Raw genomic sequence first — 17,330 nt, 5'->3', positions numbered from 1 at the left:
ATGAATGCAAAATGCAAGCCAGCAAGCTATGAAAAGCAAGTTTCATCAAATTGTAACACAATCTGTAATTCTCAGACCGAATTGCAGAAAACCGCAAGACCATCGTGTGTCCGATGATCGATGTGATCGACCATGACAACTTCGGCTACGAGACGCAGGCAGGTGACGCCATGCGGGGGGCCTTCGACTGGGAAATGTACTACAAGCGCATCCCCATCCCCACCCGGCTGCAGAAAACCGACCTTAGCGAGCCCTTTGAGTGAGTTGCACTCACTATGATTTGTTCTATTTCAAGTTCAACAGTTAAGCCGGCAGTATTGTAATTTCTCGAGTTAAATGCAGTCTTGCGAATGATTTGCACTCCCAAAATCCATGCTCCTGCTTTTACTTTTCTAAGGCGAGCAAGCTATGAAAAAGCTGATTTTCAATGATCATTGTAATAAAAGCTGTTGAGGAATCTTGAGCAGAAAATACACTGGTGTCAGGGGAAGATAAGCAGAAAAATAGAGTTGCCTGAAAGACGGAATCTATCCTCATTTCTTGGAATTAGTCATCACGTCTTGCCTGACAAGATGACCTTCAACGCAAATCCAATTGAAGTTGCAAAAATGTTCGTTTTCATTTTTATTGACATTGACACAGTTGTGGCCTGAGCTATTAAAAAATATAGACTCCATGCAAAAAAAATCTATCTTCGATGTCAATTCAGCAGAAACAAAAAGCACCGAGTCGTCTGTAATTAAATGTACTGTCTTGGTGCAAATTTCCTCCTCAAATGTATTTGTGACATTTGATACTGTGGAGACGTTTTCAGATTATAATTTACATCGGCTTCGATATGTTAAACACTAATTACAGCCTGGTGTCACAGGTTCATTAGTAAAAGTTAGGAATTTAGTAAATGAAACCAATGTGACCAATCCCTGTCAACCAAAATGTTTTTTCCCCTTGCGGTTTAGGTCTCCCGTAATGGCCGGTGGGCTGTTTGCCATGGACAGGAAGTGGTTCTGGGAGTTAGGAGGGTACGACACAGGTCTGGAGATTTGGGGAGGAGAGCAGTATGAGATCTCCTTCAAGGTGAAGGAAACAATTACCTTCTCTTACTTTACTCACCATTGGAACTATGAGAAATGTTTTATGTGATTACTATGTTGTTTGTAAAGGTGCAACAATGAATGGCTTCATGTGTTTATCGTATAAACCAGTATGTTGGGCGGCCCAGTGGTTGAGTTTCTGCCTGGGTTCAAATCCAGGTTGGTTCACCTGTGTGGAGTTGGCGTGTTATCGCCGGGCCTGCGTGTGTTTTCTCCGGGTACTCTGGTTTTCTCCCACATTCCAGAGACATGCATCGTAGGCTGATTGGACGCTCCAAATTGCCCCTAGGTATGAGTGAGCGTGAATGGCTGTTTGTCTCCTTGTGCCCTGCGATTGGCTGGCTATCATTTCAGGGTGTCCCTATCTCTTTTTTAGGACTCAAGTTTGAAAAAAGACATTTTGAACATAAAATTACATTTTTATACAGAAAGTAATTACAGTACATCAAATTTCACATCTCATTTTCTGAACCACTTTATCCTCACTATATATATATATATATACATACACACAGATATATATATATATATATATATATACACACACACAGAGATATATATATATATATATATATATATATATATATATATATATATATATATATATATATATATATATATATATATATATATATATATATACATACATATATATATATATATGTGTGTGTGTGTGTATATACACGCACTTATACGTACATAGATATGTATCAGAAATTCAACAATGGCTGGTTCTCAGTAGGAGGCAAAAATTTCAGTCACAGACGCTCATAATGTGTAATAATGTCAACATTTTAAACCTGATTGGGGAAAAAGGTCCTCCAGCGCACAGTTTTTGGCTTTTGTTCGAGTTAAACCCAAGCGACTTTACATCAATCACGCTCACTATGCCTTGTTATTAGGTTGAGCTTTCGTTTGCCGTTTCAACGTGAATTATTCCGTATGAGTGGTGGCGACATTGTCAGAATCGTAAAGAGCCGTCCCGCCACTCTTCCAGTCAGTCGAGAAAGCTGATGGCCTTGCACCGCTCAGTAATCGAATTGTACTTTGAACGCGCGCCTCGCTTTTGTCGTCTCACTTAATCAAGCACAAAGGGCCCCCACCCTCGAACTGTCCCGCCCCTTCGGGGAGTCTCATTTAATTAGACAGATTCCGTGATGGGAGATTAAATGTGTTCTGCGCCGTACCGGCTTTGATACGAATATGAATTGAGATGTCAAATCTGCTTTATTATATTCCTTCTGTTTAAATGAACCTGTTGACAGGGACTGAATTCTTAAGAATGAGAAAATACACTTCATAATATGGCTATCATGATACTAAATACTGTATTTACGCCCAGGTGTGGATGTGCGGTGGTCGTATGGAAGACATCCCGTGTTCCAGGGTGGGACATATTTACAGGAAATATGTCCCATACAAAGTGCCCGGTGGAGTCAGCCTTGCCAGGGTGAGTTTCCTCAGTTTGACCCGCACGACGACCACACATCAAATTGCCATTGGTGGGGGCAAAGTATGCATACAATGAGTTAAACAAAGACTCTTCAAATCTCTTAATTCAAGTTGGACTATCACATAAGGGCAGGGGTAGCAAGCACGCAGCTCTTTGCTTTTTATCATACTTTGTATATACTTCTCTCTTCAAACACACCCAAATTGATCAAAAACAAATAATAAATAATATTTTACCAATAATTTGGCAGATTGGATTTTTTTATGCTGCTTCTGACATAAGGTTGTAAAAGTGAGAATGTTAACATAAAACATCTCTTCATCCATAAATCATGCTTTATCTATTCCTGCTGTCCGAAACAATTGTCGTGTCATATCGTAACCGAAAAGACTCGGCAAGACACAATAGTGCTGGATGCGCTGACCCAAGACGCCTTTCCACATCATTTACAAACGTTATTTTGGGAATAATTTCCAGCAGCGAGTTTTCAGGTGGACACACGTCTATTCGCACATCACGATTTATAAGGATTAGAGAATAGATAAAGCGTGATTTATGGATGAGTGGATGTTTTATAACTCCCGTCACGACAGAAAAAAAAGGGTTCCGGGGAGCAGCTAGGAAACTCACTGGTGGACCAATCAGCCACGCGGTGCGTTTAGGGCTCATCATGTAAACAATGATTCATACATAAATTCTACTTTCAGCTGTAACAAATAAAAGTTGAGTTTACACACCTCGAGAACCTTCTCTAAATTCAATTAGGATACGAAAGCCGTTTCTGGCCACCATTAAAAAAATTGAACTCTCTACGTTGCACCGTTTGGACAAATGTAGCGATATAGTCTTAACATACACAAACACACACACACACCCATAAATCACGCTAGGATTATAGACCATGTTAATGGGGCCCAAGATTCTTCTGTGTCTGGCACCCATTTTTCTCTCAGATGCAATGTTGGTGTTATGGAGCTTTGTGTTTTTTGGAACTGATTTCCTCCTTTGACCAACATTAGATTTTCTACTCCCATTTCTAAACACTCTTTTTCCATTGAGTCATATGCCGTGTGCCGGCTCCTGTCCTGCCGCCACGTCTTCGCTTTTTAGGACCGATGATTTTCAGCATTACATTAAAAAAAATAAAAATTCTACTATTTCAATTGTTATTGATCTCTGTGAGACTTGATAGTTTATTCTTAAATATGCTTTTTCAAGATTCCATCATTTAATTAGTCTGTAAAACTGATAGTGGTACCAAAAGAATTACTTGAAACTGAACGCAAGTAGGTGGCCCGTTGGATGAGTGGTTAGCAGGGTGGCCCCTGCCTGGTGCCCATAGTTGGATGGGAAAGGCTCAGCACCCCCTACTTTCCTTGTGAGAATAAGCAGTAAGGAAAATGAATGAATGAATAATTGAACACAAATACAAAATAAAATCTACCTTTTTTGCTGTCAATAATATTATCTGCATGCCTACACGATTTAACTTGTACTTTATGCACAGCCTAGCAACGAGGCACTCTAGTCAAGCCAGTGTCCTTGCTGATGGCAATGATGTCACAACCGAATCCTACACACACAAAAATGCCTCTCCTCGGTCATTGCTGTTTAGTACACAATTAGAGTCAACATCGAGGCGGAGGCACTTTAAACATCCAGACCAGCAGACAAATGCATCACAGATTTTTCCTCAATCTCCAGTCTGAAAATCTAGCCTTTGTGCGGTTCACGGATCAGCCTCTCCACCTCCTTGAATTTTATCACCGTAGAAAGCACAGAAGAGGGTTGCTTCACCTTGTGTAGTGCTAAAAGCAATGAAGCATGTACAAGCTGTGTGGGTGCATCTTTTCCGACCCTCCAAGGCTGGGTGATTTGTCTTGATTCTAACTCATACAGTACTTCCGCTTGTCGGCTCATGCACTTAAGGCTGACTTTTTTTTATTTCACATTGTGTGTACATGGCGACCCTGTAAAGAATGTTTCAGATAGGTGATTTGTTCTTCATTGCTCTCAAGTCTTAGACTTAGATGCTGGCAATTGTTAGAACATGAAAAAAAGCACACCTGAATGTAGTTTTTCCAACTTTAAACAAAGCCATATAGAGTCATACCTTTACTTAAAAAATTAATTGGTTCCAGAACTTTTTTCGTAACTTGAAAATTTGATAAGTAGAGCAGTATTTTATATGTAAATTATCTAATTTGTTCCACGGTCCTCAAACAACTACCAACTAAACCCTTTAAAATTGGTCAAAGTGTCCCAATTTAGTTTGAAAGATGTGAGGAAACACAAAAATGAGAGAAAATTATCTGGAAATGATTGATTAATGTCTTAAAATGAATAACAAGCATATGAAAATGTACCCTGCATATTACCCATGTTTTTTTTTGTTTATCGTAGCCATGTCTGTGCCTCATTAACCGCAATAATCGAAGGATTGCTGTATATGAGTTAGAATTAGAACGATGAAATGAGAGCCCAGTAGAGGGTAGAGAGGTCTCTAAATAAAATAAATGATAAGGAATTGCATTTACTTTTTGGGGGTTTTGTAACTTGGATCTTTTTGGTATCTCGAGGCACTCATTTGCATATAAAACATTTCCTATCTAGAGGCATTCGTAAGTAGACATATGGCTGTACCTCGAGATACGAGTTTAATGCATGCCGGGACTGAGCTCGAATGTCAATTTACTCGTAACTCAAATGAATGTTTCCCATAGAAATGAACTAAAAACAAAGGAATTTGTTCCAACCCTCTGGGGAAAAAAACAACAGGATATTGGATTGAAAAAACATTTTTATTCGTTCTAATTAGCCATCTTTTAACAAGTTAACAAATAACTGGTGGTATAATAGTACTAAAATGTGTTTAATAGTCCTAAAATTTTACTGATTTCGTAGTGGGGAGCGAAAGACTTTTTGCACGGCAATGCGCTCATAACATAACAAAAAAATTCAAATGAACTTGGATTACGATGCAGACACTCAAATAAATTTAATCTAATCTTGCACTGAACTTAATTATAATTTTGTTTAAAAATGTTATACCTTTCATCTCCCGGGTTGGCTCTATTTGCTCCGCCTCCACCCTGACTTTCAGCTGCAACCTATCGAGAGTTGTTTGCTTCAGTCTTCGCTTCAAAATATTGTGAAAATTATGCACAGAAATGTCCTCACAATAGGATAAAGTACGACCACTTGCCAACTTGCCCGGGAAGTAGTACTCCTCTCGTATTAGCGAACAAGCTCCGCCATTCACACTGTCGAACGGAAAAAAAAACACTGAAGTATTGCAACGCTCCGCCCAGTAGAGACATTACACAAGGGAGTTTGGACTAGAAAGACAGTGCCCACGATGTTCTTATGAGCAGTCTCTCGCATCCGCAGTATGCTCACATACCAAAATTTGTCTCGTATCTAAAGATAAATATTTGCTCAAAATTGTACTCGTATCTTAAAATGCACTGATGTCGGGGCACTCGTATATCGAGGTATTTTCTCTACTGTGATCCTTAACCACTTTGCGGCTTCAACATTTACGGCTTCAGTACATTGCAATTTTTCATATTAAGTACATAAAAAAATCCTAAAACTGTCGAAATTCATGCTGAAACTCACTAGTGGAAGACGGGATAAAAAAATGGTGGAAATCAGGGCTCCCCTTCTTCTTCGGCGCTGAATTACGTGGCTCGAGAAGGGCTACATCTTCTCCTGATTTGTTGCAAGTGAATTTCCCAAGCGCATTCCAATTCTCTTTGGATTTTGAGTCTCCTTTGAAAATGCCCTCAGCGTCTTGGCACCCATTGATCCCTTGAAAAAATGAGACATGATGACAGTGACCGAAAAAAAAAGATGTTGCTATGCGAAAGTGCCGTTGCGGCATAAATGAATCTACCGTGCGTTACCAAGAAAGAAGTGAACATTCAGAAGTGCGCCCCAATATACTTTCCAAGGACAGTACGCGAGTGGTAACCACTATGAATAAATAAATAAACCAGCATTATGAGTGATTTACGCCATAGATGAGTGAAGCAGCGGACAACGAGAAGGATGAGGATGAGGAATGTGGTCTTCTTCCTGACTACCAGGGGAAAAAAATGTTGTCCAGTAATATTTATTTTAAAATTCCCCAATCTATGTGAAGTAATTGGAATTCTGCAAAAGAAATTTGGTATCATTGAAAAGCTCTGCATGTCCTATATAGAGCACAAAAGGAGTAAATGCGATTGGATGTACTGGGTTTAAGATATTTAGGTTTACAAATGGCCTCTACAGAGGAAAACTTTGAACTCCTGGTATATGGCCCGCATTTGCAACAACGGGTCCAGGAGATTGATGACAAAGTGGTCAGAGACATTAAATTTAGCAATCGTCTTGACAGTGTCATGCCCTTTTTACCAAAGCAAATTTGTAGAAGAAAAGAAACGGCATTTGCCATGTTCCTTGTCCGCCGGAAAACCTCTCGCAGAAAGAGGCTCCTCCTGCTGGCCCTACGTTGCCTCCTGAAGATTCCACTAATGATCCAATACCTCTCGAATCTGATGAAGAGGACTTCGACTAAACCTCACAATAGCTGTTTCTTTTTTTTTTTTTTAATGAATCGGAGAGGAACTATTTTCATTTAGAGCGCAGTACTTAAAGTATTTAATATTTTTTAGTCATGGATTATACTTAGATATTAATACACTTCATTCTTATGCCTCAACTGTAATATTTAATAAATACATAAGAAGGTTTAGCAATGAAAACGTTTGTTTGGACGAATCAGTTGTGCAGCACAAAACAATTACATTTTAATATTTTTTTCTTGGAAACAAACTTATATCAAAAAATAAAAATTGAGCTTTATGAAGTTTGTTTCACTCTTGTACAAATGAATATGTAGTATCAAGCATACTCTATGTCGTGTTTTGTGCCATATAGTGTGAAATTAAGCTTGGTCTAATGCAATGTTTATTAATGGGTTAACACTTTTCTACCCCCAAGATTGTGCTTTAGTAGACAAGTACTTTATCACTTTCTCTATGCCCTTCATAACCATTGTGATAATTTACAAATTACCAAAATGAAGTAGGCTCCAGCCCCAAGAGTTGGTGTTTTCCAACTCAACTCACAGCAGCCTTTCTCTTTTTCCAGAATCTGAAGCGCGTGGCGGAGGTCTGGATGGACGAGTATGCCGAGTACATCTATCAGCGGCGGCCCGAGTACCGTCACATGTCTGTGGGCGATGTAAGGGAGCAGAAGGAACTGAGGAGACGCCTTGGATGCAAGAACTTTAAGTGGTTCATGAACGAGGTGGCCTGGGATCTTCCACAGCACTACCCCCCTGTAGAGCCACCTGCCGCAGCCTGGGGCACGGTATGCCCACTACTTCTATTAGACTTGACTAAGCAAAAAGTCACTCTGACAGAAATGACCATCAATGTGATGGTTATTTGAACCCTTTAAACAACTCTACTGTAAGAAGTTAAAAAAAAAGATAGGCTTGAAAATCAATGATATTCTTCTTTGCACATTCTGAATGTGAGATAGCACTAATTTTCAATGTTAATGCTATCCTTTAACTGTTATTATCATTTGTTGTCCGCATCGCAGATACGAAACGAGGCAAGCACCATGTGTATGGAAACAAAGCACTTTGTGTCGGGAAGTTCCATCCGCATGGAAAACTGTGGCAATGCACGGGGTGAAGTCAGCTGGAGCCATGGGCAGGTGAGTGAGATCAAATGAACGCTCAATAATTCAGTTATTGTTCCAACCATTCTTTAGCCTTATGAGGCAGGGGTCTGATTTTCTTGGGTCTATATATCTATAGATGTATATCTATAGATATATAGATATAGATATAGATGTAGACATAGGCATACAGGCGTAAAATTCTGGGCAAATGTTTCCCTTGAGATATGAGAATTTCAGACAGCCAGTTCGCTAGGCCGCAAATGGCTGCTTTATGATTTTGCAGCATCTCCCTTGTTCACAGATCTTTACGAGCACTGGGCATTTTTTCCAGTTTTTTTGTTGTTGTTATTGTTGTTATTTTGTATTAGTCCGTGCAGAATTAAGGGAAACACAATGGATCCAAAGCAAGCCAGGGTAGTTCGAAGAAAAGGAGTATGATTTTATTTTTTTTTGTTTTTTTGGGCATTTTCCCCTCAATGCATTTTCACTGGGCATTACAATGTTCTGATTTTTGCTATTCGCTCTTGGCTGAGTTGCTCTTCTGTGAGTCAAATCGGAGACGCTTCCATTCTGTGATAGACATGCTCAAATTAGCTTCTAATGCTAGTTTAATTACATTGACAATGTGCATATTACATTGAGATAGGCACAGCTGAACTCCTGCCAGTGTCTAATTGTTGTTGCAGTAAATTGTCTCGCAGGTAATTGTGTTTCTATGTCCAAACACACATGCCCACACAGACTGAGCTTGATTTATTTTGCACGCTCCCAGAGGAGTGTATTGGTTGGGAGATGTCTAATTCCAGTTTATAGAACAGCCCTAAGAATGTGTGTCTGTTTTTGAGAGTCAGCCTGCCTAAGCTTCTCTGACACTTTAATTGCTTGAAACTTGCGACGCATCATTGTTTTATCTACCATTTGTGTTCTACTAAGACTGTCATTCAATGCAAATTGAAGCAAAAACATCTGAAAGCCATTCTTGACAGGATTTTTCAATTTAAAAAATATATATTTTGAATTATTAAAACCATGAGTATCTGATGGCGTTTTCACAGATTGCCATCAGATACTCATGAGATGAAAATGAGGTCGACATTAAAATTAAAACAGGAGTAAAGAAAGTCTTGAATAAACGGAATGAAATTGAATGAGAGGTTTGTCAGTTTGGTTGAAATTATCCATATTATATTGTTATTTTTTTGGAGATAATTCATCTTTATGGGGGCTCAAGCAAACATCTCCAGAAAAAACGCTAGAAATGGACAAAGTCTCCCATTTATAGTTGAGACTGATAATTTTAGCAAATTCCACAACGGGTATAAGAGCTCTTCTGCCTTTTTATGATTATGACTGGACAGGGTTGGTCCAATATTGTTCCACTGTAGAAGTTTGTGAACATTTTTAATCGCACATAGCAGCAGAAAGCAATACTATATTTTAGGTATAAGATTAGCCCTGTTTGTTAGTCCAAAGAATTTTAGACATTGAAGCATTTTAATAAAACCAAGCAACGTTGTACTGCTCCCTTACTGAAAAAAAAACATTGTACAAACCGTTTTTTTATTGTGAAACAAGAATCTGTTATTTCGTTTGGTACTATTTGTGCGCATAGACTATAATTATCCAATATACTCTGGTTCATGAAATGTCAATCACAATGAATAAAAATGTTACACACAAGGGAATTCACCCAACAAGACGGTAAGAAATTGGTTAGTCATCCTTCATTTCTCGAAACAGGACACCGGGAAAAGTGTCAAGGGCCTTTGTCTAAACAGAAACCAAAAGTCATTTTCGTTTCAAAATGTTCAACTCTTCCTGCTCTCAGGTGTTTACATTTGGTTGGCGTCAGGACATCCGCGTGGGCGACCCCCTGCACACCAAGAAGGTTTGCTTCGACGCCGTTTCCCACAGCAGCCCTGTCACGCTCTACGACTGCCATGGCATGAAAGGAAACCAGCTGTGGCGCTACCGCAAGGTAAGGATGCTCGACAAATACTATGATTTGTTGCCTCGCACAGCAGCTTTCATATTCATCATCAGAGGTGGGTAGAAACTCGGTACATTCACACAGTTTTTAGTTGATTTTCGGGGGGAAATGTACAGTCGTACCTCTAATTTGGAAATTAATTGGTTCAAGTGGTACCACCACTATTGCTACTGCTACTACCAATACCACCATCACTACCACTATTGTTACTACTACTACCACTACCACTATCATTACCACTATTGCTACTACTACTACCACTATCACTACCACTATTGCTACGACTACTACCACTATCACCATCACTACCACTATTGCTACTACTACTACCATTACCACCACCACTATTGCTATTACTACTACTACCACCACTACCACCACCACTATTGCTACCACCACTATTGCTACCACTACTACCACCACCATTGCTACTACTACTGCCACTACCACCACCACTATTGCTACTACTACTACCACTACCATCACCACCACCATTATTGCTTCTGCTACTACCACTACTACAACTACTAGTACTACTATTGCTACTACTACCACTCCTACAACTACTAGTACTACTATTGCTACTACTACCACTCCTACAACTACTAGTACTACTATTGCTACTACTACCACCACTACAACTACTAGTACTACTATTGCTACTACTACCACTACTACAACTACTAGTACTATTATTGGTACTAATACCACTACTACAACTACAAGTACTACTATTGCTACTACTACTACTACTACCACTACTACAGCTTCATCTAGTGCAGAAACCTTTTTGACAGAGAGAGCCATAAAAAAATAATATTTGTAAATGTTGCTCCTTCAGAGCCATACTTAAAATTTAAAAGTGAAAATACACTAAAATTTGTGCTATTTGTAGTAATATCCCCATCACAAACATTCTCTGAAATCTTTTGACAACGTTGTCGCGCTGTAGCTAATCAATGATAATCAATTGGAGTATGCATGCAGAAGAATGTTATGGAAAAACAAATGTTTAAAGCCGCACTAAAGGTAGTGTCAGCGCCACAATGGTCAACGTAACGCTCCTATTGATGTATTCAGGACTGAGCTCTCTCAACAGCAATTCCCATATTTTACCTCTGTTTAGTGGAGAGCCATATGCACCTATCAAAAGAGCCACATATGGCTCCCGAGCCATAGGTTCCCTACCCCCTCTAGTGGTTGTATAACACAACCCCTACTAATAAAACTACTACAGCTTCTTCTAGTGCAGTGGTTCTTAACCTTTTTGGAGCTACCAAGCCTCACCAGTTTCGTATGCGCATTCACCATCCTGAACCATACTTAAGTGTAAAATAAAATTATCAAATTCAAGATATATAAATTCCTCGCAGCACTTATTGGCCAAGCAATGTCACGTGATCGTCTGCAGCCAGTGATTAATTGAAATTAATAGAAAGTAACCTAAAGTCCACGGACAGCAAAGCATCCCCACACAATTTTATCAAAACTGCATCTTCCACTTTTAAGGTAACTCGACACTAATTGAGTACAATTTTTTGGCCACTCACCCTCCTCCGTTCATCATTGTGTCGATGAAAATCATGTTCACATCCCATTTTCTAACCAATCTTTTTTTTTTTTTTTTACCTCCAAACCACCAGGATAAAAGCTTGTTCCACCCGGTAAGCAACAGTTGCGTGGACGGTAACGCAGCCGAGCGGCGCATCTTCATGAACACGTGTGACCCCTCTTCGCCCAGCCAGCGTTGGCTCTTCGAGAAGACTAACGCCACCGTGCTGGAACGATTTAACCACTTCGCCGCTAATTGAATGCGGACCTCCTGTACCTGCTGTTGACTATCTGATCCCTTTGGAGGCCACCTGGATGGGACTTGACACCGTGCTCCCCCACTACTGCCTATTTTTCTCCTTTCGCCGCCTTATTTTTCCGGCCTTTTCTTCACCACCGAATTCCTTATCTTGTCCTGTTGCCGTTCTTTTACGTCTCCCTGCCTCCTTTTTGGAGTAGGCTACATGGCCGTAATCACAGTGAAAGCAGGCACAATCTCTCAGAAAAGACCACTCCGTATATCTTTGACCCCTGTTCTCCCCTTCTCCTCATTTTTTCTTTCCTTTTCTCGACTCTGCGGATGTCACTGCTTACTGGGAGGACCCCGTCACAGGCGGTTGAGCATGGGGTCACCCCGTCTTGCCTCGCTTGGTATGTGATTGGCAGGCCGGAAAGAGTAACTGGGACCGACTTTAATGCACTTGTGATAAACTTGAACAAATTCTTAGTGCCTTGTTGTTGTTGCATTTTTTCTGTATGAAAGTGCGTGTGCATGTTAAGAATGTGGATTCATCGCAACAAAACTGACCTCTCCCACACTTGAGAATGAAGTGGCTATTTCGAATCATGATGTGATGCTCTGTTTGATTTATGAAACCAATTCTTTTGGCTTTTTTTGTTTGTTTTACGTTTTTTTTTTTGTTGTGATCCTTAAATGTGATGATTTGGGAAAACTTAACAGGCCTGTTAATGACTTACTTGTGTCAGGCTTTTTGAATTTTGCTCATTGAAGTATTGTTGCACATTTCAGGCATTCCAACCCAACTGTAAGTTCAAACCTACTAAATTTTGTCTCATAAAAAGAATTTAAAAAAACGGTTTCCTTTCACCAGTAAATGGAAGATTGATGTGGGTATTTTCTCTTCTTTTCTGAGGAGTTGAATTAACCAGTCGTCGTTGCTTGGAAACAAATTTTGCTGTTAACATAAAAGTCCTTTTCTTGCTCTTGATTAGCTAGCTTCCTTTGAAATTCAATAAGAATTGAAAAAATAATCAATTTTTTGTTAGAAAATATTCAAAGGGGATGATTTATAGTTACCTTTTCAAATTTTTCCTCAATCATTCTTTATTTTGACCTCATCTAATTAATTAATGACTTGTCAACGATTGGACTTTTTTTGCACTCTTTTGGCTGACATGATGCAAAAATGCTACTTCACACTACAATTGTCGATTTTCATTTGAATATACTTTCTTGCCAAAATCGGGGGATTTTTGGGCATGTTGAGGCAACCAAAAAAGTTTTTTTATGTCTAAAATCCATGCTGTATTATGCAAATTCATGGCCTTTTCAATAATTTATTTCTGGCCAGCTTGGTGATTTTAGGACAACTTTCCTCTTGCGTTGAATTCAGCGTAGAAATGAATCCTATTACTTGTTTTGTTACCATGTGACCATTTTGTGTGTAGCAAAGTGTAAATTTTGTACTGCGTGAATGGTGACATCTTATTTTCTACTGACGTCACAAAAAGTGGTTGGGGGAAAAAAGGTTTATTTCGATATTTAACAATATAAAATGGAGCTGGAAATGTAAGATATTTTGCGGAAAATGTTTTAAAAATACAAATAAAAGGTTTTTATAATTGAAAAACATTCTGAGTTGAAATTATTATTTTACATTGGGCTTTACAGCTCATTCAATGGATTTAATGTTTTTGATTATCAGTCATCATTTTTAAGGGCTGTAAAAAATGCCAGATTACAAAAAATAAGAATATTTTGCTCATTTTGTTTGATGAATGATTAATATTATGGAAGCTATATAAATCTTCACTGTGAGATTTTTGAAAATGACCAATAAGTGCTAAATGTTAGCAATCTTGGCTTAGGGTTCCTAAAATGTCAACCTTATATTCTTTTTTTTTTTTGCAGTGATGGAATGCCATCTGGTTCATGTTGTCTCATTAACTGGCCATTTTCATTACATTCCCTTGTCAATTGTTATTAGCGACTGATTGTCATTTTAACCTCAGTAGCACGCAAACACATTTTCCTTCCCTAAAATGTGACGTTTCGGCCAATTTTTATGGTTAAGAGTTTCAAACATTTGAATTAAACTGTTTTTTAACAAAACAGTTTATGACCGAGTTGATCTGTGTTTTAATTAGCCATCACTTCAATTGTTCGTTTCAGCAATTAATTCATTGATGCAGATCGATGCATCTTATTCACTCTGGACATTTTATCCAAGAGCTGGAGAATTAAAAACGAGAGAAATTTCTACGCCATCAGGCACCTGATTGGCATTTTTGCAAGTTAAAATGGTAGGTTATGTTTTCTGTCGTATTTATGTTATTTATTTCATGGATAGAACTTTTTGGTAATAAAGCGAGCGGGGGAGGTGTCATTTTGAGGGATTCCTCTCAATGCTTTCTCCTTATAAATGATAATTTACCTTCCAAAAGTTAATTTATTCAAGTGTAAAAACAATATCGAAAAACCGTGAGAATTTTAATTTATTTTTATTGAAGTACTCTATTTTCATTTTATTAAAAGTGTCATTTTGGGGTCAAAACTAGAAAACAAATGACAAATAGCATAAACGGAGAATACCGAGAATTTGAGCAAGATAGTACATACTATCTACACACAATCAAAAGATTTTAAATGTTCTGAATGTACTTCAAGTTTTTATCCGATGTCTCTTTTAGGTCGTCCCTCATTGGCATTCTAGCGTACACCCTGTCGCCTTTCTTGTCAGGCCAGTAACGGCTAAATGTTGCTCTCCAAGCGCCGTTGATAAATGCGCTTGTCAGCGAACGAGAAGGATCCGTTCCAAATCGCCCGAGACTCATCTCCGTCTCATCAGGAGGGACCTCGTTCATCAGTGCGCACCAAAAATCTATCGGCCGTCAGTGTTAAAACGGATGCTTCTCTATCAATGGCTAGCAAATGATTACTAGTACTGTCTTTACCATCACCGGTATAAAATTCAGCACACGGCCTAGATAAACAAAAATCCAGTTTACCTTGGTTTTAGCAAAACCAGTAGCAAATTTGTTGTTTTGCTACTGGTTTTGGTGCTGCATGAACCAGCATGTGGCAGACGGTTAAGAAATTGAGATGAGATGATTGGATATTTATGAAGACTGGTAGGACAAAGAAAGGCTATCAAAAAACGGAATAAATGCTAAAACGACTTGCTTTCTTCCAGTTGTATTGAGAAGTGAAAGTCCAAATGATCATCAGGATATTTTCTTCGCTAAGAAATATGGTCTAGCGCGTGGCGTTAGCATGACACTAATGCGCTCATAAATCTGTGCAGCGGGAAGACGACGGCAATAAAGAGATGAAGAGTATCGCTATAACTTTTTTAATTCCCCAGAATAATTCAGCCTGGGGTGACATTAAGATTCTGTTTTTGATGGTGTTTTTCTTTTGATAGTGTTCTCATTTTTGCTCCGAATGATTTTTGTGAGATGAGTGATAAAAAAAGACAAGACATTGCTGAAGCTTCAATGGTCAATTCTCTTTATTCACAAGAGAAAGGACGACTCTATCTGACTCCAGCTTAAAAGATCTCTGTCGCAGCCCAAAGTGGGCGTTAGTTTGAATATTAGTGTGTGGGTTTCAGCTACAAAGGAATTTCCATATAAGGATTTTTCCAAGAGTTGCTAGTCTTTTAATTAACTTAATTGGTACTTAGGCCTTGAGATATTTCAGGCTTTTTGGACAGCTAGAAAGAAGGAACTATGGGTCGGTTTCAAGATAAGTGTGGAATGTACAATGTATAAACGACTTAAGTGATTATACAAACACTATACTACTGTGAATAATGACAATCGGGTTATAGGATGGTGAGAATATACTTTATGTATATATAGTAACAAATACCTGTCAACTTGTACGTTTTACACATATTTTACAAGGTTTTTTTTTACCATTTCAAATCATGTACGCCGTACACAGACTTTTGTAAGGGGAAGATTTTTGTTTAAAAAAAAAAAATCGCCAACATATATGAAAACCGATCTCAACAAGACCTTTTTGGCTAAAATCCAGATAGTCTTGTAGGCTGGTAGCCAATGACGCTGCTGTCATTGATCGTTACTATTGTCACGGTATACCAGAAAAAAATATCCTCAATCGTATGTATTTTGTTAGCGGTGCGTACGGCAATGTCGACAAAGGTTACCGCGTGTAAACATGGGTAGTACGGTGTTTGTATGTTTTTTTGGTGGTTTGTACGGGGAATCATAATCATTTATAAGGGCAGTTATCGGCAGAGGTTGACAAGTATGGTAACACTTCTATGCACAAAAAAAGTGCTAGAAATCGAGTCGATCTTGGATCAAAGCAAAGTAGCACTTTTTAGGGAAAACATTGAGCAATAATCATATTATTTATTATTTAATCATTATTAATAATAATTAGTATTCTTTTAGGAGTGACTTTGGGGTTAATAGTGCTTTCATATGTTTTTTTCTATTTATTAAGGCAACGTTTTAACTGAAAACAACAGGAAGGCACCCTTTGCGATGCTAATGAGGATTGTCATCTGGAGGAAAAGCTCTCAAGCAAAAATAATTGAAGCTGCGAACAATGATGAAGGAGCGCTTACGGCCCAATGTTTTATGGTTAATCCCCCACGACAATCCAATTTTGACGCCATCTTCCATCAGCATTAGAGAGCGTACAGGCAACAAAGCAAAGCATCATCGAATAACGTCTCCGTCTGACGAAAAGCCTGCTTCCAAATGAGTTTCATTTGGCCAAATTTCCTAATATCGAATTTTATTATGATAGTCGCGTCTCATCTCATCTTCTTCCGCTTTTCCGAAGTCAGGTCGCTGGGGCATTAGCTTCAGCAGACTTCCCTCTTCCCAGCTACTTCATCCAGCTATTCCAGGAGAACCTAAAGGCGCTCCTGGGCAAGCCGGGAGACCCAGCGTGTCCGAGGTCGGCCCCACGGCTTCTTCCCGGTGGGATGTGCTCAGAACACCTCCCTAGGAAAGCACAGAGGGGGCATCCGAATCAGATGCCCGAGCCAACCCATCTGGCTCACAGTATGTATGTAATGTGATCCGAAAAACGGCACGACGCTGTTTGTATTAACGATGTGTCATTCTTCTACACTGAAATATCTCTTCTTCACCTGCACTGGGTGCCAGCCATATTAGCGCCAAGAAGAAGCAGAACCCTTACTTCCGACACTTTTTATTACTTTATAAGATCTCTAAAACAAACTGTTAACTTTTACTGATGCTATTTAGTCAGTCTTTCGCTTGCGGGTTTCAGCATGGATTTTGACATCTTATTGATTTTTTTTTTATACTTAAG

General features: G+C 39.0%; 1 protein-coding gene across 1 annotated transcript in view; it reads left to right on the top strand.

The window, feature by feature from the left end:
* The window catches only part of LOC144212624 (polypeptide N-acetylgalactosaminyltransferase 10-like), a 52,704-nt gene extending 39,061 nt beyond the window's left edge, over nt 1-13,643 (top strand). The window contains exons 6-12 of the mRNA XM_077740648.1: nt 76-259; nt 960-1,077; nt 2,437-2,544; nt 7,687-7,908; nt 8,146-8,262; nt 10,058-10,207; nt 11,863-13,643. Of these exons, the coding sequence (XP_077596774.1) occupies nt 76-259; nt 960-1,077; nt 2,437-2,544; nt 7,687-7,908; nt 8,146-8,262; nt 10,058-10,207; nt 11,863-12,030 (1,067 nt within the window). The 3' untranslated portion in view covers nt 12,031-13,643. The remainder of the gene's footprint in view (nt 1-75; nt 260-959; nt 1,078-2,436; nt 2,545-7,686; nt 7,909-8,145; nt 8,263-10,057; nt 10,208-11,862) is intronic.
* The last annotated feature ends 3,687 nt before the right edge of the window (nt 13,644-17,330 follow it).

This window comes from Stigmatopora nigra, chromosome 19 (assembly GCF_051989575.1).
Source record: "Stigmatopora nigra isolate UIUO_SnigA chromosome 19, RoL_Snig_1.1, whole genome shotgun sequence".
NCBI classification, from domain to species: domain Eukaryota; kingdom Metazoa; phylum Chordata; class Actinopteri; order Syngnathiformes; family Syngnathidae; genus Stigmatopora; species Stigmatopora nigra.
Note: the sequence above shows the minus strand (reverse complement) of the source record. Positions and strands in the feature narration are given on the sequence as shown.